General features: G+C 42.9%; 1 protein-coding gene across 1 annotated transcript in view; it reads right to left on the bottom strand.

The window, feature by feature from the left end:
* CALN1 (calneuron 1) overlaps positions 1-21,546 on the bottom strand; it is a 481,060-nt gene that overhangs the window by 17,525 nt on the left and 441,989 nt on the right. The window contains exon 5 of the mRNA XM_037003059.2: positions 1,999-2,155. Within this exon, the coding sequence (XP_036858954.1) occupies positions 1,999-2,155 (157 nt within the window). The remainder of the gene's footprint in view (positions 1-1,998; positions 2,156-21,546) is intronic.

Consider the following 21,546-nt stretch of genomic DNA (forward strand, 5'->3'; position numbering starts at 1 on the left):
GCACTGACATAATGTTTAAAAAATAAAAAACCCACCTCTGACATGGAAAAATTCAAATGGGATTATATAACCAATATTGTGCAGGTCATTCAAAAAATGAATGTGTTCAATATAAAATAATGTTCCTTCTGTTAAATAAGACCATGAATTTTAATACATTTAATACAGTGACTGGCACTTATGCACGATCCCTTGAACTGTAGAGTTAGCAATGCTGTATGTATGAATCATTAAAGCAGATTCAGGAGGATTTCTACTTGGAAATCCCTTTGTCAGTCATTCATCTTGTTAATGTATGAGCTTTTGAGCAATAAAAGACATACCTTAGAGTTCAAATTACTTCCCAGCCCATCTGACCTTTCCAAAAATTACTACGGCTCGTAACATTTCTCTGAATAAAACACTGATTCACGAACAAAGACTCATGGAAAATGAGATTCCCAGAAATACTCTTCCTACCACAGTACTCACTGAAGGCGGGGGGGCTAGAGCCCCAGGGCTTCCACTGTTTGTGCATATGGTCTGTCACCTAGGAATGGGGCCAGGCCTGCTGTTTTCCCAAGTTTTAGTGGATCTCTCTCTCCCTACCCCCTGCCTGTCCTGCTGAAAGTGGCATTGTCTGTGGCCATCCTGCTTGTGGGTGGTCTGTGTGGCTCCAACTCCAAACACAGTCACTGATACCACAGCCCAGGTGTCCCAGGCAAGAAGACCAACGCAGCTTCTGGGCGCCAACTGGGATTTGCCTGCTGTACATGGCATTTTTGAAAATTTTAAATTTGAACATCTTTAGAAGGGGGCATTGCTCTTAAGTTTACCAGAGTCCCCACCACTCCATGCTCACTTCCTTGGCTTGAATTAATTTAGTCTGTTACCTTGTAGTACAAGCCAAGCCATCTCCTGCTTCCTGTTTAATGCATGGCCTTCAATCCTGTGCACTGAGGCAGCCATGCAGGCCAGGCAGGGCCAGTGGGAGCCCAGGACTGAGGGAGCTGCCGAGGCCACCTGCACTAGCTCAGCCCTCACAGCCTCCCTGCTACGGGGCTTAGCCAGCTCTAGCGTGCCAGCCCCAGACAAGGAGACCAAATGCCCTCCTGGTGTCCACGGGATAGTCTACCAACCATGTTTATTGACTTGTTTAAATGTTCTAGAAAATAATAGTGTGACCTCTTTAAGAAATCTCAGTATTGAACAAGTTAAAAATTGCTGGTAGCCTGCTTGTCGTTTTAATGTAATTAATTTTTTTTTCTATACATCAGAGCTGTTAAAGCAGTTCTGATTTTCAAAGTTGGAGAGAGGGATTTAATCATTTAGCTTCCCTGGAACTCTCCACTGCCTAAGGGGATAAGGTAGGCTGTTGGATTTTTTTTTCTTTCTTGAACCCAAGAAAAATGGTTTCCCATGGGTGTGCTTTGGGCCCCAGAAGCACTCATTCCTTCTGTAACTACTTGGTTAAGCTCGTGGCAGTCCTTTAATGAGCAGGGCTCTTTCTGGCCAGTGCACTCAGGGAGCATAGCATAGAGGCAATCCGTTCCTGAGGATCCTGTGAAGGAGGTGTAATGACCCTGGTGTGTATAGAGAAGGAAACCCACTCAGAGAAGGCACATCCTTTGCCCAAGGTTGTACAATTAGCCACTGGACTTGATCCAAGTTTGCCCTGGACTTGTACAATTAGCCACTGGACTTGATCCACAGCCCAAGAAGGCTTTCTGCACCACCCCTTGCAGCACCCACTGGTGACACACACCACGGGGCCACACACCTAATCACAGATGTCAAAAAATCACTGGAGGAAGGACAGGGTCATAGAGGTCCTACAAAAATGCTAAGTTTGAGAAAAAAAACCCTCAACCTACTGCATCTTTGCAAAAAGGATCTTTTAGCCTCAGTCCTGGATCCTTGACATCAGTACAAGGCCACCTCAGCACAGGAGTCTGTAAACACATTTTTCATGCAGAGGGTGAGCTCAGCCCAAGAAAAGAGCAGAAGCAGGTTGCCTACCTCCTTCAAACTCTGTTTGGCAATTCTCCGAGGTCTCCTGCAGGCTCTCCTCCTCATTGATGATGATGTTCTCAATGTCCTTCATTGTTAAGTGGTCCCGGAAGGCGTGGTAGAGGATATGCTTCAGCTCTTCCAGAGTTATCCTTTGCATGTCAAACTGTGGAGATAAAGTGGAGCGAGGATTTAGGCACATGGGGGGTGAGAACTCCACTTGGGGCCTGACCAGCAACCCCTAAGCCCTAAGCTCCTCTGTGGAAACTTCTCCAAGCTTCTCGGGATATCAGATGAGCAGTTTTCTGTCATGTTCAGCTCCAGGCATACTTTGGAACTTGCAGAGCCTTATTGGGAATACAGTGAATGCAACATAACCCCCTCAATTGAGACTCTTGGAGAAAAGAAATGCCACCTGCTAGTTGGATTTCCTTCTCGCCCAGCCATCTGCTGTCACCCCTCCACACCTCACCTACTTTGGAGTTGTCTCACAATTCAGACCACGTGTATGTCTCTAAAAATTCTACAACCTCCTCAGAAGCCAGCAATCCGCATCTTGCTTTCAATTTGTATATTGTTCTAACAGGATAAAACATATGGTCAAAGTCGGGTTTAGGAGGAAGAGAAGCTGAAGGGGAGGTGTAGCATTCCCAGCTATTCTTCCCATCCTAGGGAGAGGATAATACTTTCCCACCCCATTTCTATCAGGTTTGCTCATCTCACTTTCTTGGCTAATGAAATGTGAGTGGAAGTCACCTAGGCCTCATACCGCTGAAGCTTACAAGCCATTGTGTGGCTCTGTCACTTGGTCTTTTCCCTCTGTCATTAGCCTGCATCCCCGACCAAGGGGCTGCTCCTTATGCCTGGGTCCCAGTATGCGGATATAGTGGGGAAACTGCAGATAGTCAAGAAAGACAAAATAATGTATGAAATGCCTTTGATTGTTAGCCATAAAGATTGTGGGCTTGTTTTCTACCATGGCATAATTTGGTTTAAGTCAACAATACAGGAATTAGCACACAGACGGGAGAGGCGTCCATAACCAATATCCTGAAACATGATGTGTGGGTTCCAGGGCCAGGCAGTGAGAAGTGAGAGGAAACTGTTCCTGGAGGCTGGAAGGATGTTATGCAACAGCAAAACATTTGGTGAAATAATTGCCAATGATAACTTGGAGGACAGAGACATTTTCCATGAGTTTGTGGCTTTAGGTAAAATTTTGGAAAATGGCATGTTCTCGTTGCACTGTGCATCGGCCATGATGTTACAAGAAAGAAATGAGCTCAGAGTGAAATCAGTTAGAAGGAGAGAGACAAACGATGCATGAGCTCAAGTGGATTATGAATCTGAAAACAAAGAAAAAACAAAAACACCCAAACTCATAGATACAGAGAACATACTGGGGGTTGCCAGAAGCAGGGAGTGGGAAGTGGTTGAAATGGGTGAAAGGGATAAAGAGATACAAATGTCGAGTTAATAAATACATAAATCCAGTTAATAAATAATACAAAACACATAAGAATAACACACAGTATGGTGACTAGTTAGCAATACTGTACTGTGTATTTGCAAGTTGCTAGGAGAGTAGATACTAAACGTGCTCATCACAAGAAAAAAATGTGTAATTATTTGTCATGGTGGATGGTAACTGGATTTATTGTGGTGATCATTTCAGAATATATACAAATATTGAATCAATATCCTCTACACATGAAACTCATATAAGGTTAAATGTTAATTATACCTTAATTAACAAATAAAGAGATGAACTCAGGAAAGAATTGGCTGGTTAGGAAGCTGGGATAGACAACCCAGAAACTCCTGGTCTTGGCAGGGTTGAAAGAAGCCATTGTTTCTCATTTCTGACTAGGAAGAGATGAAATTAAGAAATGCTGTGAATAATAATACAGGCCTCTTAAAACAAATCAAAGTGTTCCTTTGACTATGTTAAGTAACTCACCCAGGAAGCTGACTATTAAGTCTAGTGAGAGGTATGTCTCAAAAACAATTGTGAGTGTGCTATTAGCAGAAACCAATTGAAATAAAATAGATTTAAAAAAATAAGTTTTTGAGAGAGCTACCCCAGGCAAGAGCCAACAGCTTGGGATTCAAAGACACTCTACGACTGGTCAGAACTGAAAATGACCTCTGGGCTCCCCAAACTTCTACTGGCAGAAGCCGTTGTGAAGATAAACCGCGCAGCCCAAGAAGGCTTACCTTCCTATACCCTCATCAGTGAGCACTGGAAAAGGGCGGGAGAGGACAGCTCCGCCTGCTGGTGAGGGCGGGAACCACACTTGAAATCAAGAGTAATCTGCCGGAAGCAGAACTAGGGTCTGATCAAGGACGATTCCTCTCCACAAGGTCTGTTCAACGGGATTTCAGAATTGCTCTGAGCCTTTAACCGCGATGTGTCTTCCACCTTTTCACTTTCTGGTTTTGGTGATTAACCTGACCCTGTTCCATCACTATCTGTGAGTGTGTGTATGTGTGTGTGTGTGTGTGAGCTTACGGGTGTAATTTGTCTTTTTAAAAAGTTCCTGTTTCCAGATCAAGATGAACCACACCCAGATTGGATGTATGTCGTGAAATTCCTGATCTTGAGTCTCATGCTGTAATTGGGTGGGACTTTGGGTGTTTCCCTTGGGGAGGGGATGAGCATGTTTTGTGGCCGAGGACAGGGAAATAAATACTTCAGAGCAAGAGTGTGTACTCTAACAGGTTATGTGATTTCCAGTTACTTCCTTCTCCTCCCTGTAAAAGCATTGTATCTCCATACGCACTGACATCTCGCTTTGGCCAATTAAGGGAGAGTAAAAGTGACGAATGTCCAAGGAGGCCCAGAGCCACACCCTGGTCTGCATTTGTCTTTTCCTTCTTGCCACAAAAACACTTACTACCAAATAGGGCTGCTCCTGCATCCTGAGTCCTGGAATGAATACAAGGGGGAGCTAACCCACGAAGGGCATGAAATCTGAGTGAGAAATAAGCCCTTGATATTAGCCACTAAAACTCGGGATTTCTGCAGTATAATTTAGCCAAGAATGAATACAGAGATCAATGTTTTAAGATAGTCCAGATCATGGTGAAAGAAAGCATTAGACATTTTTCTTCCCTTGCTTCTTTATATATATATATATATATAATTTATTTATTTATTTATTAAGGTATCATTGATAATCACTCTTATGAAGGTTTCACAAGAAAAACAATGGTTATTACCTTCACCCTTATTATCAAGTCCCCCCGCCATAGCCCATTGTAGTCACTGTCCATCAGTGTAGTAAGATGCCACAGAGTCCCTGATAATTAGCGATGTGGAGTATCTTTTCATGGGCCTGTTGGCCATCTGAATTTTTTCTTTGGTGAAGTGTCTGTTCAGATCCTCCACCCATTTTTTAATAGGGTTATTTGCTTTTTGGGTGTTGAAGCGTGTGAGTTCTTTATATATTTTGGATGTTAACCCCTTGTCAGATACGTCATTTACAAATATATTCTCCCATACTGTAGAATGCCTTTTTGTTCTGCTGATGGTATCCTTTGCTGTACAGGAGAGTTTTAGCATGATGTAGTCCCAGTTGTTCATTTTTGATTTTGTTTCCCTTGCCCGAGGAGATGCGTTCAGGAAAAAGTTGCTCATGTTTATATTCAAGAGATTTTTGCCTATGTTTTCTTCTAAGAGTTTTATGGTTTCATGACTTACATTCATGTCTTTGATCCATTTTGAGTTTACTTTTGTGTATGGGGTTAGACAATAATCCAGTTTCATTGTCTTACATGTAGCTGTCTAGTTTTGTCAACACCAATTGTTGAAGAGGCTGTCATTTCCCCATTGTACGTCCATGGCTCCTTTATCATATATTAATTGACCATATATGCTTGGGTTTATATCTGGGCTATTCCCTTGCTTCCTTTGTAAAGTAATTTCTACCTTGAGTAATCACTCTTTAAAGTAATTAAATCAGGTTACTGAAATATTCTGGAAATCTAAATGGTTCAAGTTCAAAGCCATTTGTAAGTGTAAGAGCACCCGAAGGGGGCTGTGTAAAGTGGATTTGTTTCCTGCATTACTGCTTATTGACCATAAGAGTTAATTCTAAGATACACTGAGGGTTGACCCATGGTCCAATTTCCCTTTAGATTTAATAAGGGAACATGTGGTTGTTAGTCTGAGTTCTGGGAGAAGGCACAGAGAGGGTGCTGGGCCTCAGAGGTGAAAAAGCTGGGACCCCTCCACCCTCAGAGATTAAGACTGACTAAATAAATAACCATTTTCTGGAAGCGCACTTGAAGGACTAAGGTATCTGGAAAATCTCTAAACAACTGAGAATTTGCTGAAATGCAAAAATTAGGTGAAAAGAATTGGCCAGGGACAGAGAAGGGAAGGAAAAATACAGATTCCAGAAACCTACAGTTTTCAATTTATTCAGCTATCTGGGTCATGTTTTAATATTAGGATACTAATATTTAAACAAAATTAGTTGAGTAGAATTCCATGTTTTCTATATTGTCAGAAAAGATCTTTTACAAGTTTGAAAGAAATCACCATAAAATGTTATGGATATATCTGATCATGGGAAGATGGCGGTGTGAGTAGTTCAGAGGAAATCTCCTCCCCAAAGCATATATATTTATGAAAATACAATAAATACAACTATTCCTAAAAGAGACACCAGTGGATGCAGTACAACAGCCAGTATACACCTACATCTGTGAGAACTCAACATCACACGAAGGGTGTAAGATACAAGCCACAGCCAGGCGGGGCCTGAACACTTCCTCACCCCAGAACCTGGTGGGAAGAAAGGAGTCAGAATGGGGCGGGAGTAAAGCCCATGAGTGCTAAACAACCAGCTCTAGAAATCCACACCTGGAGCGCAGATACAAGGTGCACGGGATGCTGGATATTAGAGAAAGGGAAAAGCAAAACCTGTGTGCAGGTCCCTGCAACCAGCGCCCCTGAGACAAAGGAAAAGCGGGTGCTTTCTGTTAGTCTTAAAGAGACAGGGACCCCATAGCTGGACGAAGTCGTCCAGACACACTTAGCCAGGAGCTGGGAATCCCGGGGAACCTTAGGCACCATAAACCCCAGGGAGGCAGCGCAGCTCTGAAGCCCCTCATGGCACTAAGCAGCCTGCCAGTCATTCTTCCAACTGGCGTGGACCCCGACACACAGGACCAGTAGTGGGAGAGTGGCAGTGCATGCCAGGGGCAGCTGCATGGGAAGGGACTGGGAGCAGATAGCATGTGCCAATGGCACCAGAGGAGACCAGGAGAGGCTTGGGCGAGCCCACAGTGGTGGCAACCAAACAGCCCAGGTACGGCTTGTGTGCACCAGTGGCAGTGGAGCCAGAGGAGCCCTGTAGAGGCCCATGCAGGAGAGCCCCACGAGCACCTGCAGTGGAGCCAGAGGGAGCAGGCACGCTCCCAGCAGCTGACCGGAATCCTAGCTCAATGCACAGCTGCCGGGGCCAGACCCAAACACTGCTGCCGGCACACAGCTGCCCAGCAGGGGCGCCGCTATCATGGAGGAGTGCACCTGGCATGCCTGCCACTCCCTGCAGGGCTCCGCGCTGCTCTGATGGAGATCCCACCCACAGCAGCTTAGGGGACTAACCCAGTGGCTGCTCCAGGAGTGCAGGTAACTGACACAGTCAGTGGAGAAGGGCAAGGCATCCAGCACGCAGGAAAGGTCTTTCTTCTCCCAGCTGGCACACCCACAACCTGCCTCCAGCCATCGCTATCACCATGAAAAGGCAAAAAAATTTAGTCCAGTCCAAGATAGTTCAGACAACACCTGAAAGTGGAGCTCCAGAGACAGACCTAACCAGTCTCCCTGAAAAATAATTCAAAATAGAAATCATAAACATGCTGACAGAGCTGCAGAGAAATATGCAAGAGCTAAGGATGAAGTTCGGAGGGAGAATACAGATGTCTGGAGGGAGATTACAGAAGTAAAACAAACTCTGGAAGGATTTATAAGCAGAATGGATAAGATTCAAGAGGCCATTGATGGAATAGAAACCAAAGAACAGGAACGCATAGAAGCTGACGCAGAGAGAGATAAAAGGATCTTTAGGAATGAAACAATATTAAGAGAACTGTGTGACCAATCCAAAAGGAACAATATCCGCATTATAGGGGTACCAGAAGAAGAAGAGAGAGAAAAAGGGATAGAAAGTGTCTTTGAAGAAATAATTGCTGAGAACTTCCCCAAACTGGGGGAGGAAATAGTTGCTCAGACTACGGAGGTACACAGAACTCTCGAGAGGTGGGACCCAAAGAGGACAACACCAAGACACATAATAATTAAAATGGCAAAGATCAAGGACAAGGACAGAGAATTAAAGGCAGCCAGAGAGAGAAAAAAGGTCACCTACAAAGGAAAACCCATCAGGCTATCATCGGACTTCTCAACAGAAACTTTACAGGCCAGAAGAGAATGGCATGATATATTTAATGCAACAAAACAGAAGGGCCTTGAACCAAGGATACTGTATCCAGCATGACTATCATTTAAATATGAAGGAGGGATTAAACAATTCCCAGACAAGCAAAAGTTGAGGGAATTTGCCTCCCACAAACCACCTCTACAGGGTATCTTAGAGGGACTGCTCTAGATGGGAGCACCCCTAAAAAGAGCACAGAACAAAACAACCAACATATGAAGAATAGAGGAGGAGGAATAAGAAGGGAGAGAAATAATCATCAGACTGTGTTTATAATAGCTCAGTAAGCGAGTTAAGTTAGACAGTAAAGTAGTAAACAAGCTAACCTTGAACCTTTGGTAACCATGAATCTAAATCCTGCAATGGCAATAAGTACATATCTTTCAATAATCACCCTAAATGTAAATGGACTGAATGCATCAATCAAGACACAGAATAATAGAATGGATAAAAAAACAAGACCCATTTATATGCTGCTTACAAGAGACTCACCTCAAACCCAAAGACATGCACAGATTAAAAGTCAAGGGATGGAAAAAGATTTTTCACGCAAACAACAGAGAGAGAAAAAAGCAGGTGTTGCAATACTATTATCAGACAAAATAGACTTCAAAATAAAGAAAGTAACAAGAGATAAAGAAGGACATTACACAATGATAAAGGGCTCAGTCCAACAAGAGGATATAACCATTATAAACATCTATGCACCCAGTACAGGAGCACCAACATATGTGAAACAAATACTAACAGAATTAAAGGAAGAAATAGAAGGCAATGTATTCATTTTGCGAGACTTTCACACACCACTAACTCCAAAGGACAAATCCACCAGACAGAAAATAAGTAAGGACACAGGCAATGAATAACACACCAGAAAAGATGGACCTAATAGACATCTATAGAACTCTACATCCAAAAGCAACAGGATACACATTCTTCTCAAGTGCACATGGAACATTCTCCTGAACAGAACATATACGAGGCCACAAAAAGAGCCTCAGTAAATTCAAAAAGATTGAAATCCTACCAACCAACTTTTCAGACCACAAAGGTATAAAACTAGAAATAAATTGTACAAAGAAAGCAGAAAGGCTCACAAACACATGGAGGCTTAACTACATGCTCCTAAATAATCAATGGATCAATGACCAAATTCAAATGGAGATCCAGCAATATGTGGAAACAAATGACAACAACAACACAAAGCCCTAAATTCTGTGGGACACAGCAAAAGCAGTCTTAAGAGGAAAGTATATAGCTAGCAATCCAGGCATATTTAAAGATGAAAGAACAATCCCAAATGAATAGTCTAATATCACAATTATTGAAATTGGAAAAAGAAGAACAAATGAGGCCTAAGGTCAGCAGATGGAGGGACATAATAAAGATCAGAGAAGAAATGAATAAAATTGACAAGAATAAAACAATAGAAAAAAAAATCAATGAAACCAAGAGCTGTTTTTTCAAGAAAATAAACAAAATAGAAAAGCCTCTAGCCAGACTTGTTAAGAGAAAAAGAGAGTCAACACACATCAACAGAATCATAAATGAGAAAGGAAAAATCATGACAGACCCCACACAAATACAAAGAATTACTAGAGAATGCTATGAAAACCTATATGCTAACAAGCTGGAAAACCTAGGAGAAATGGACAACTTCCTAGAAAAATACAACCTTCCAAGACTGACCCAGAAAGAAACAGAAAATCTAAACAGACCAATTACCAGCAACAAAATTGAATCAGTAATAAAAAACTACCCAAGAACAAAACCCCCGGGCCAGATGGATTTACCCCCGAATTTTATCAGACATACAGAGAAGACATAATACCCATTCTTCTTAAAGTTTTCCATAAAATAGAAGAGGAGGAAATACTCCCAAACTCATTCTATGAAGCCAGCATCACCCTAATACCAAAGCCAGGCAAAGATCCCACCAAAAAAGAAAACTACAGACCAATATCCCTGATGAATGTAGATGCAAAAATACTCAACAAAATATTAGCAAACTGAATTCAAAAATACATCAAGAGGATCATACACCATGACCAAGTGGAATTCATCCCAGGGATGCAAGGATGGTACAACATTCGAAAATCCATCAACATCATCCACCACATCAACAAAAAGGACAAAAACCACATGATCATCTCCATAGATGCTGAAAAAGCATTCAACAAAATTCAACATCCATTCATGATAAAAACTCTCAACAAAATGGGCATAGAGGGCAAGTACATCAACATAATAAAGGCCATATATGATAAACCCACAGCTAACATCATACTGAACAGCTAGAGGCTGAAAGCTTTTCCTCTGCGATCGGGAACAAGACAGGGATGCCCATTCTCCCCACTGTTATTCAACATAGTACTGGAGGTCCTAGCCACGGGCAATCAGACAAAACAAAGAAATACAAGGAATTCATATTGGTAAAGAAGAAGTCAAACTGTCACTATTTGCAGATGACATGATATTGTACATAAAAATCCCTAAATACTCCACTGCAAAACTACTAGAACTAATATCGGAATTCAGCAAAGTTTCAAGATACAAAATTAACACACAGAAATCTGTGGCTTTCCTATACACTAACAACAAACTAATAGAAAGAGAAATCAGGAAAACAATTCCATTCACAATAGCATCAAAAAGAATAAAATAACTAGGAATAAACCTAACCAAGGAAGTGAAAGACCTATACCCTGAAAACTACAAGACACTCTTAAGAGAAATTAAAGAGGTCACTAACAAATGGAAACTCATCCCATGCTCCTGGCTAGGAAGAATTAATATCGTCAAAATGGCCATCCTGCCCAAAGCAATATACAGATTCGATGCAATCCCTATCAAATTACCAACAGCATTCTTCAACGAACTGGAAAAAATAGTTCAAAAATTCATATGGAAGCACCAAAGACCCCAAGTAGCCAAAGCAATCCTGAGAAGGAAGAATAAAGTGGAGGGGATCTCACTCCCCAACCTCAAGCTCTACTACAAAACCACCGTAATCAAGACAATTGGGTACTGGAACAAGAACAGAGCCACAGAGCAGTGGCTCTCAGGAACAGAATAGAGACTCCAGACATTAACCCAAACATCTATGGCAATTAATACACGATAAAGGAGCCATGGACATACAATGGGGAAATGACAGTCTCTTCAACAGATGGTGCTGGTAAAACTGGACAGCTACATGTAAGAGAATGAAACTGGATCACTGTCTAACCCTATACACAAAAGTAAACTCCAAGTGGATCAAAGACCTGAATGTAAGTCATGAAACCATAAAACTCTTAGAAAAAAACATAGGCAAAAATCTCATGGACATAAACATGAGTGACTTCTTCATGAACATATCTCCCCGGGCAAGGGAAACAAAGGCAAAAATGAACAAGTGGGACTATATCAAGCTGAGAAGCTTCTGTACAGCAAAGGACACCATCAATAGAACAAAAAGGTATCCTACAGTATGGAACAATATATTCATAAATGACAGATCTGATAAAGGATTGACATGCAAAATATATAAAGAGCTCACACACTTCAACCAACAAAAAGCAAATAATCAAATTAAAAAATGGACAGAGGAGCTGAATAGACAGCTCTCTAAAGAAGAAATCCAGATGGCCAACAGGCACATGAAAAGATGCTCCACATTGCTAATCATCAGAGAAATGCAAATTAAAACCACAATGCAATATCACCTCACACCAGTAAGGATCACCGTCATCAAAAAGACAAACAACAACAAATGTTGGCGAGGTTGTGGAATAAGGAGAAACCCTCCTACACTGCTGGTGGGAATGTAAACTAGTTCAACCATTGTGGAAAGCAGTATGGAGGTTCCTCAGAATGCTCAAAACAGAAATACCATTTGACCCAGGATTTCTACTTCTAGGAATTTACCCTAAGAATGCAGCACTCCAGTTTGAAAAGGACAGATGCACCCCTATGTTTATTGTTGCACTATTTACAATAGCCAAGATATGGAAGCAACGTAAATGTCCATCAGTAGACGAATGGATAAAGAAGATGTAGTAAATATACACAGTGGAATATTACTCAACCATAAGAAAAAAACAGATCCTACCATTCATAACAACATGGATGGAGCTAGAGGGTATTATGCTCAGTGAAATAAGCCAGGCGGAGAAAAACAAGTACCAAATGATTTCACTCATATGTGGAGTATAATAACAAAGGAAAACTGAAGGAACAAAACAGCAGCAGAATCACAGAACCCAAGATTGGACTACCAGTTACCAAAGGGAAAGGGACTGGGGACGATGGGTGGGAAGGGAGGGATAAGGGCAGGGAAAAAGAAAGAGGGCATTAACTATTAGCTGTTATATTGCATGGGGGGCACGGGGAGGGCTTTGCAACACAGAGAAGACAAGTAGTGATTTTACAGCATCTTACTACGCTGATGGACAGTGACTGTGAAGGGGCATGTGGGGGGGACTTGGTGAAGGGGGGAGCCTAGTAAACATAATGTTCTTCATGTAATTGTAGATTAATGATACCAAAATTAAAAAAAAATGTTATGGATACAATGTTAACAAGTATTACTTTCATGATTATCTGTCCATTCCGCTTTTTATTTTTTCTTGAGTCATTTTGGAATTATGTATTTTCTCAGAAAAGCAGCCAGAAGTATTTCATTACCTGTGAATAACTATGTACAATATAGCACAATTAAAAATTTCCCTCAGTATTATTTATGTCCCATTTTGTATTTATAACCCTATTTTTCTTTTTTCTAAGGTTGACTTTTGTTTTATTCTGTTTTTAGTGGATCTTAGTTAAAGAAGGTATACTGCACACCTGTTGTTTTTAGGAACCTCAGGAGTTTTCCATTATGGTGGAATCTCTGTAGGGTCAATTACACAAGTACATTTATATTGATTATATTACATAGCTTTTAATTATAACCTGTATCTCCTATAACTTTATTTTTTGGGAACTATTTGATTTGTCAAAAAGCATCAGTAATATATTAAAGTCTGTGAAGATGATTTTATCTCCAAAAATTATTCTTAGAGTCCTAACATTTTTTTAAAAAGGCAGTTCTTAGTAAATCTTTAGATTAAGGCAAATCTGTAGATTGATTTCTGAATTCAACAAGTAGTTATGGAGGCTGACTCCATTCTGGACACAGTGATGGAGATACAAAGGTGAGCAAGACATTGATTCTGTTCTCAGAAGACAAGCAAATGAGCAATTTTCATTCTGTGTGATATGAGGTGTGACAGGAGAGCATAGGATGGCTTGGGGAGACCTGGGGAGGACCCTAGAAGACGTCCTGAAAAAGAAGCATGCGCTCAGAGCTAAAGTAAATGGAGTTCACCGGTGAGCGCAGGAGGGGTGGGAGGAGGGCAGCAGGGAGAGAGGGAAGAGGAGCAGACCAGCCAGAGGGAGTGGTCGGACCAAGGCCTAGGGGGAGAAGGCTCCACAGGCTCACCGAATGGCCTTACGTTGAGTTCTTCTGAGGACTGGAGCAGCAGGAGAAGGTGGTAGGTGATGAGGTGAGAGCTGTGGGTAGGGTGCTAATCAGTAAAGGCCTTATGAGCCACAGTGAGGGGCTTGGATGGATTTTGTCTGTTTTTCTTTTTTTATTGTGGTAGAATATGCATAACATAAATTTACCATTTTATCCATTTTAAGTGTACAGTTCACAGGCATGAAGCACAACTCATTGTACAACCATCACCACCATCCATCTCCAGAATTTATTCATCTTCCCAAACTATAACTCCTTACCCATTAAACACTAACTCCCTATTCCTCCCTCATCAGCTGCTAACCTCTGGTGGCCACATTCTGCTTTCTGTACAAAGTCAAACATGAATTGGACTGCTCTGGGTGCCTCAGGTAAGTGGAATTGTGCAGTATTAGACCTTCTGTGAGTGGTTAATTTCACTTAGATAAGGGCAAGGGTCATCAATGTCATAGTGTTTATTTCTTTTGAGGCTTAACCATATTCCATAGTATGAACATAGTACATTTTGTTTATCTATTTATCCATTCTTGGCACTTGTATTGCTTCCACCTGTGGCTATTGGGAATAATGCTGCTATTAATATCTGTTCTTGTTCCTGCTTTCAGTTTTTTTGGGGATATACCACCCAAAAATGGAATCAATAAATCATATGATAATTCTGTATTTAATGTTTTTATGGAATGGAGCTTGGTTTTATCTTTTGGGTAGAATGGGGTACCACTAAAGGTTTTTCATCAGAGAAATTACTTCATCAAGTTTGACTTTGAGAAAAAAGTACCCTTTGCTGGTAAAAGAGGCAAGATGATCAGATAGGAAGCTACTGAAGTAGCAGGTCTGGAAACCATGGCAATGCTGAACTGACTTCCTAGGCCCATGATGGGGCTGCTCCTGCCCTGAGGCCCCATGCCAGCAAACCAAAACTTAGATAATTTTTGTGTCCTTGTAATGTTCATTTTGACCACAAGTGCAATATATCCAGTCACCAATCCCTAGACACGGAGCCAATGCTTGGCCTTCTCAGCCCAATAAGGTTGACTATGTGGCCCAAGTCAATCAGATGTTTTCTATTTGTCTCTTCCTTGGTCTTTTATTCTTCATCCTATAAAAGCTTCCTGCCTTTGGCCCCATTTGGCAGTTCTCCGAATGGAGGCTGTTCACTTCGTGAAGTGTCTAAGTTTGTTTGTATCACCTCAATTGTCTTCCTTAATCATTTTTAAGAGTAGGCTATGGTGACAGAGATGATTCAAGAGCCAAGGAAGAAAGGTTGACAAGACTTGATGATTCATTGTGTGTGGAGTGTGAAAGAAAATGAGCCGATCAGGACACCGGCATTAGTCCAGCTGAATGGGAACAGAGGAACAGACTTGAGAGAAATGTGACAAGTTGCATTTGGGATGTATACACTGGAGGTTCCCGAAAGACAGTCCAATATAATAGCCCGGTAGGCCATCGGATGTAAAGATATGAGATGTATAGATACAGATTTGGGAGCCATTTGCATATAGGTGATAATAAAAATCATCAGAAAGGATGACAACACCCAAAAGAGTGTATTGAGTATGAAAAAGCCCAGGGAAGGCATTGGGAGGCAGCCTCCATTACAGAATGGGCAAGGTGTATGTCATATTGTGATTTATAATAAATACATATTTTGGTCTTCTATCCATTGTTCATTCCTAGTTCCTGGCTCCTAGCTCTTAACAATGCTTGAAATTTCCTAAGTGATAAGAGCAATGGGAGCATCTTTTGTCATATTTGGTCCCCTTGTCCTCAGTTCCTGAAATCAATTCAGACCCATAAATGTAAATCGTGTTACTCATAACAAGCCTGTTCAATCACAACTGAGTTTATGTTAATAAGATGACTTGTGGAAATTCCTTAAAGGTGGGGGAGCTGGTTACCAGGGAACTAATTGTGACTACAAGGTTGGAACTTTGAGCCCCACTACCTGATTTCCAGGGAGGTTAAATTGATTGCCAATGGGCAATGATGTAATCATTCCTGCCCATGTAATGAAACCTCCATAAAATCCCAAAAGGAGGCGGGGTCAGAGAGCTTTAGGGTTAATGAGGGAGAATGCTTTTGAGTGCCTTTTAAGGCCTTAAGCTCCATGAAAACAGAAGCTCCTTTGTTTGGAATCTTCCCTATGTATCTTTTTATCTAGCCATTGATCTGTATCCTTTAATATCTTTTGAATAAACTAGTAACCTAATGAGTTATCTGACTTTCTTTCCTGACTTCTGTGAGCCCCAGCCAATCAGATATTTTAATCTAACATAGTAATCTAATCCAAGGAGATGTCATGGAAAGTTTTGATTTATAACCAGTCAGTCAGAAGCACAGGTAACACTGTGGCCTTGAGACAGGCAACTGAACTGAAGAGCAGTCTTGTGGACTGAGCGTTTAACTTCCGGAAACTGATGTTGTTTCTGGTACATAATATCAGAATTGACCTGAACCGTAGGATGCCCAGCTGGTGTCCGAGAATTACTTGGTGATGTGGGGGAAAAGCCCACACATTAGAATTGGGTGCCTGTTATCAATACACAGTCATTAAAAATATTTAAGTGCCTTCTGCTTGAGAAAATCTATTTTTACATCAGCATAACTATGCTTGCTGTCTTTCTGTGTGGATTTTCTGCTACATGTTTGTCTCTAGTTTGGCTTTTAAACTTTCTGTGTTATATTAAACATATGTGTCTTACAAAGAGAATAGAGTTAGAGTTTTTAAAAAAACCTAACCTGAGATTCTTTGCTTGCCAATGGTGGAGTCTAATTACATTTCATACACTGTTATAAACACATTTGGCTGTTATTTGTTATTTCATTTCCTGCTTTCAAGTCTTGAGCCCTCATTACATTTTCCTTGCCTTTTTGTCTTTTGCAAAAAAGAAAAGCAGCTGTACAGCTGGTGGATATACTGGTGGATATCTTTCCATTTATCAAATGCATTAATTAAGCCATAATTTCTTATATTATCCAATTGAAGAAGTTAAATTGCATTTTCTCATCTTTCCTTACATGTGATAAGAAAATGTGTATCTTTATTTTCTTACCTTTTACCTAACACTTCACAGTCTTTGTAAATTTTGTTTGAGATTTATTAGGACACATTTCCCCCTATTTGCATCTTTTTCTAGAATAATAGTTGGCTTCTTCATTTAATTTTGTAACAAAACTTATAATAGCTACTGGTACTTCATTATATTAATTTAATTGATTTCACTGCTCACTTCCACTTTTCTATGACTGTCTCAAGCCCGAGGAGCTGATTCTCATCCAAATATCTTCTAGAGAACTTCTAAAAGTAGTTTGATAATGAAGCATTTGTGAGCATTACATTTTCTGAGTTCTTATAATCTGATAGTATATTTTCCCCTATCACCCATGACAGACAACTTAGTCTGGTATGGACTTCTAGAATTGCACAAATTTCCCCATGAAGCTTTGAAACTTCCCTGATTCTTCTATTACTTAATGTGGGGGAGGAGCAAAGAATCACTCATGAAATTTGGAAAACTTTCCATGCTATAAACTAAGCTATATTTTTGCATTAATCGTGGCTGGAGTTTTGTAAGGGGGGTTTTAATTTTTACACCATGTTATTTCCACCACCTGCTTCCTGCAACTGCTTTATTTTCTCTCATTCTAATAGGATCCTTCCTCTAGACCACAAAGTATTTTTTTATTTCTACTCACTGTTTCCACATTTTTCAACTTTTCTCTAATAATTTTCATCTTTGTCTTGTATTTCACATGACTTATTTTATTTTATTTCATTTTTTAGCACTGCTAATTATGCTCCTACTATCTCCAGGGAAGCTTTTAATGTCATTCTACAGTGTCATTTTGGATCCTTCCATGCTCTTAGTGTTTTAGTCCATTCCTTTTCTGCTCACACCGTTATGGCTGCAGCTTTTGTATGTATGTGTGATCGATACAGATTCTCTTGTGTTGCTTTTAAAGATTAAAATATCAAGGAACATCAATCAAACAGACATCTCCTGCTATTCTCACCTGCCTCACTTTTCAGAGGCATGCTCCTCGTCCGCATTCCTTAGGCAGGCTGAGTTGGAGCTAATCAACGTTACAGTGGCTGTTTACTTGTACATGAATGAGAAATGGGCAACCCCAATGCAGGACTTGCCAAAGCAGAGGGTGGGTGGGATGGCCTTGGCCCCCCTTGCCCCGTTGTTTGTGGGGTTTTCGTTGAGCATCAGGAGCCAAGCTCATCCCCCTGCAGCCATTCCTCAGGTGTGGCTTGGTGGGTACAGACTCCCTCGCTCAGGAGGCGTGGTTCCCTGGAGGTGGGAGGGCTGCTGCTCATCCTCAGTCTGTCTACATGATGCCTCTAAAGTGTTTCCTGGACTAGCATCACCTGGAAACCTGTTGGAAATGCATCTTCTCCAGCCCCACCCAGACCCACTTGATCATAGATGTTGGGGGTGGTAGAGATCCTAGCAAGCTGCATCTAACCAGCCCTCCACGGGATTCTGATGCTCACTCAAGTTTCTACAAAGGGACATGAAGTTCTAGTACAGAAAGGAGACCCTTCTCCCAGTGCAGGCTCTCCCCCATGTGGCTGTCCGTGAAGGAGAGTCAAAAGATTTCCCTTGCCTTCTGGGGGTCCTCCGTCCTGGTATGACTCAGGGAGGAGCTCACAATATTGACTGCAACCTGGCCCTGCTTGGTCCACTCGGTTCACTGCCCTCCACCAGTTAAGGGGGCCTTCAGGGGGCAGATGGATGCCCCAGGCTTCCCAGAACTCTTTATCACTGCTCTTTCCCCAGCAGTCACTTTCATCTGTTTTTTGGCCTCTGCCAGCAGGTGATGGCTCTCTGAGGTCATGCACTGCATCTTACACCGAGTTTACAGCCAGTCCTGTCACAGAGCCTGGTTCCAGCTGGATGTGGACGTTTGTTGGATGAATAAATGTGAATCCTCTTTTGTTCCAAAACACAGTCTTTCTTATGTACTTTCCCTCCCCTCTCAATGCCCCCCCTACAGTCCACGAGAAGGCCAGGCAAAGCCCCGTATACAGGGGACTACTCATTTTCAGATTCTCTCCCATTTCAAGGTGGAAGAGCAGGATAACTGAATGCATTTTCCTGTTGTGAGTGGAATCTTGGGGTGCCTGAGTCTCCAGTCAGCTCCTGAATTCCTGATGAGATGAAATGCCAGCTGCTGGAGGGATGGAGCTCTCTGCTCTCTGCCAGACTCCACTCAGCAAGGCCTCTGCCACCATTCTTCGTGCCTGCCTCATGCAGAGATCTGTATGGTGGGGGGCTGCATCTTCCCAACCAGATTTTAGGTGAATCCAAACTCAATCCAACCTTTGCAGAAGGTGTGAGATTAATGTTATGGCACAGTTCTCTAGAGAGAAGGGTGGGCTGAACAAACCCCGGACAATTGCTTACTTCTATTCTTCTCTCTGCCCATGTACAAAAACATCATCCTGCCAAGAGAACTGCCCAGAATATCAGTGGGTCAGAACTTCCCATCCAGGGGGTGGAACTGGTTAGTTTGTGATGGTGCCAACCCCTGGACAGACAAAGTCACACCCACGTGGTTGAGTGCTCTCATCCATCAATCCTGGTGTGGCATAAGAACACAGCTATTTTTTAAGTGTGCCCTGAGGACCACCATGGCAAGGCCGTGCAAGGTCATTAGAGCTACAGAATTTCCTGCCTCTGCCTTCCCTTTAAGGCTTGCTTGGCCCCACACACGTGATGTGGCTTCCCCTGTCTAATAAACAGACACCTACCACACAGAGTGTGTCCTGCCACCAGGCTGCCAATGGTATCCAGCATGGGAGACACTGGTATAACCAGAGACTTCAGAGTCCTTCCTGGCTCCAAGATTTTCTCCACATGAAGCACTGAAGAGTGAGACTGGAATGCAAGGAATTGTGAGACCCTGCCCCACTACAAGCAAAGGGCAGACACACCTGGGGCCTTAGACAAGAGAGCAGGCTGGGCGAAGGAATAGGAGGTTGGTAAAGGTGTTGGTAAAGCCCACACCAAGGCTGTGATGGGTCCCTCTGGTTTCCTCACTCGGTGTGAGCGACATGAGGACAGAGAGAGAAGCAGAGTGTCCTGCCAAGAATCCATTCAAGTCAGCACAGGGACTGGGTTCTAACCCATGGATCAGCCTCTGCAAACTCCCCCTGGAATGCAGTGGTGACTCAGAAAAAGATGAAAACCCACAGTCATACCAGCACTGAGATTGAGCACCTATTCACTGACACAGTCTGGAAGAAATTTTCCATTAAGTGCCAGACCTATGGAGCGGACATGTGGCTCATAATCTGTGGCTGACATTGAAAAGCTTTGCCCTCTGGAAAAGATTCACCGTTCTGACCGAAAGCAAGGAGGCACTTCACTCTGGGGAATGCCCCTCCCTAGGTTGTGCTCCTAAAGCAGCTCAGACCCCGGCCCCAACCCCTCCCAGCCACTGATTCTCCCTCTGCAACTCTTCAAAGGAGATCTACAACAGGACAGGTTGGAGGGGACACTGAGGTGGCCCATCACCCCCCATGGCCTGCGTGGCACTCAGTGAAGCAAGATGTGTACTGTTGCTCCCTGCTGCTCACACCTGCCACAGGCTTCTCCATGTGTGGTGGCACACCCGCCCCAGCAGCTGTCGTGTCTGCAGCTCCATGTTCTTGTGGCAGTGGCCCTGAACACCAGCCAACCATGTCAGGAGTGCTCCGATGGAGAACTGGTCTCCAAGCCCTGCATATACCAGACACCGTGCTGACATGGTGTGGCCAGAGCCCAGGGTTGCTTAGACTCGGTGTGGTTTGGCCTCATCATAGAGCCCAGGCTCCATGGGAGACATGTTCACTACAGCGTGGGAGCAAAGGGGTCACGTTCACCTGGCAGGGCCTTTCTAGGTGACGATCTGCAGATATAGACAACTTTCTTGGGAGCTGGGCCCGTGGATGGGTCCTCTGACATCCCATCTAAGAAGGGCTGTCTGACAAGACTGGGCTGTTCAGACACCAAGTGCTTAGTTTCCCGTTAGACTGCTGGGAGGCAGGGAGGAGAGGCTGGAGGCAGGGCCGGCTTCCTCTGTGCTCTGCAGACTTGGCCCCACTGAAGCCTCACAGAGGTCACTGCACTGAGGAGGTACGGGCTACCTTATACCCATATCACAGGCAGCAATCTGTGATGTTGGAGCTCAGAGAGGTTAACTAATGCAGCCAAAGAGATAAGGCACGAGGAGTGGGGTGTACTATTTCGGACTCAGCACATGCGTTCCTCTCCCTCTCCTGCAGGGGCCACAAGCTCTGCTGCTTTAATTTGAACTCGGATTCGGGGTGTGCCCACCGGTCTCCCTGTTGCTGCTGTTGAATTGTACTGGCCATGTCCGCCTGCAACAGGGAGAGAGCCATGGGCCAACCCTGGACTCTGCCAGTAGCTGGTGTGCTCATTTTCTCTATATGCTTTTCTTTTCCTCATAGCAAGTTCATTTTAAGAACCTACTAAGCACTGGGGATATATAGGAGAATGGGGCAGAGGAAACCTGCTCCCTTGTGAAGCCCAGTGTGTCGTTGGGGACGACAGGAAGTAGCGAAGACAAAAGTGCGACGAGGTGTCAGAT

This window comes from Manis javanica, chromosome 10 (genome assembly GCF_040802235.1).
Source record: "Manis javanica isolate MJ-LG chromosome 10, MJ_LKY, whole genome shotgun sequence".
Classification (NCBI taxonomy): Eukaryota; Metazoa; Chordata; class Mammalia; order Pholidota; family Manidae; genus Manis; species Manis javanica.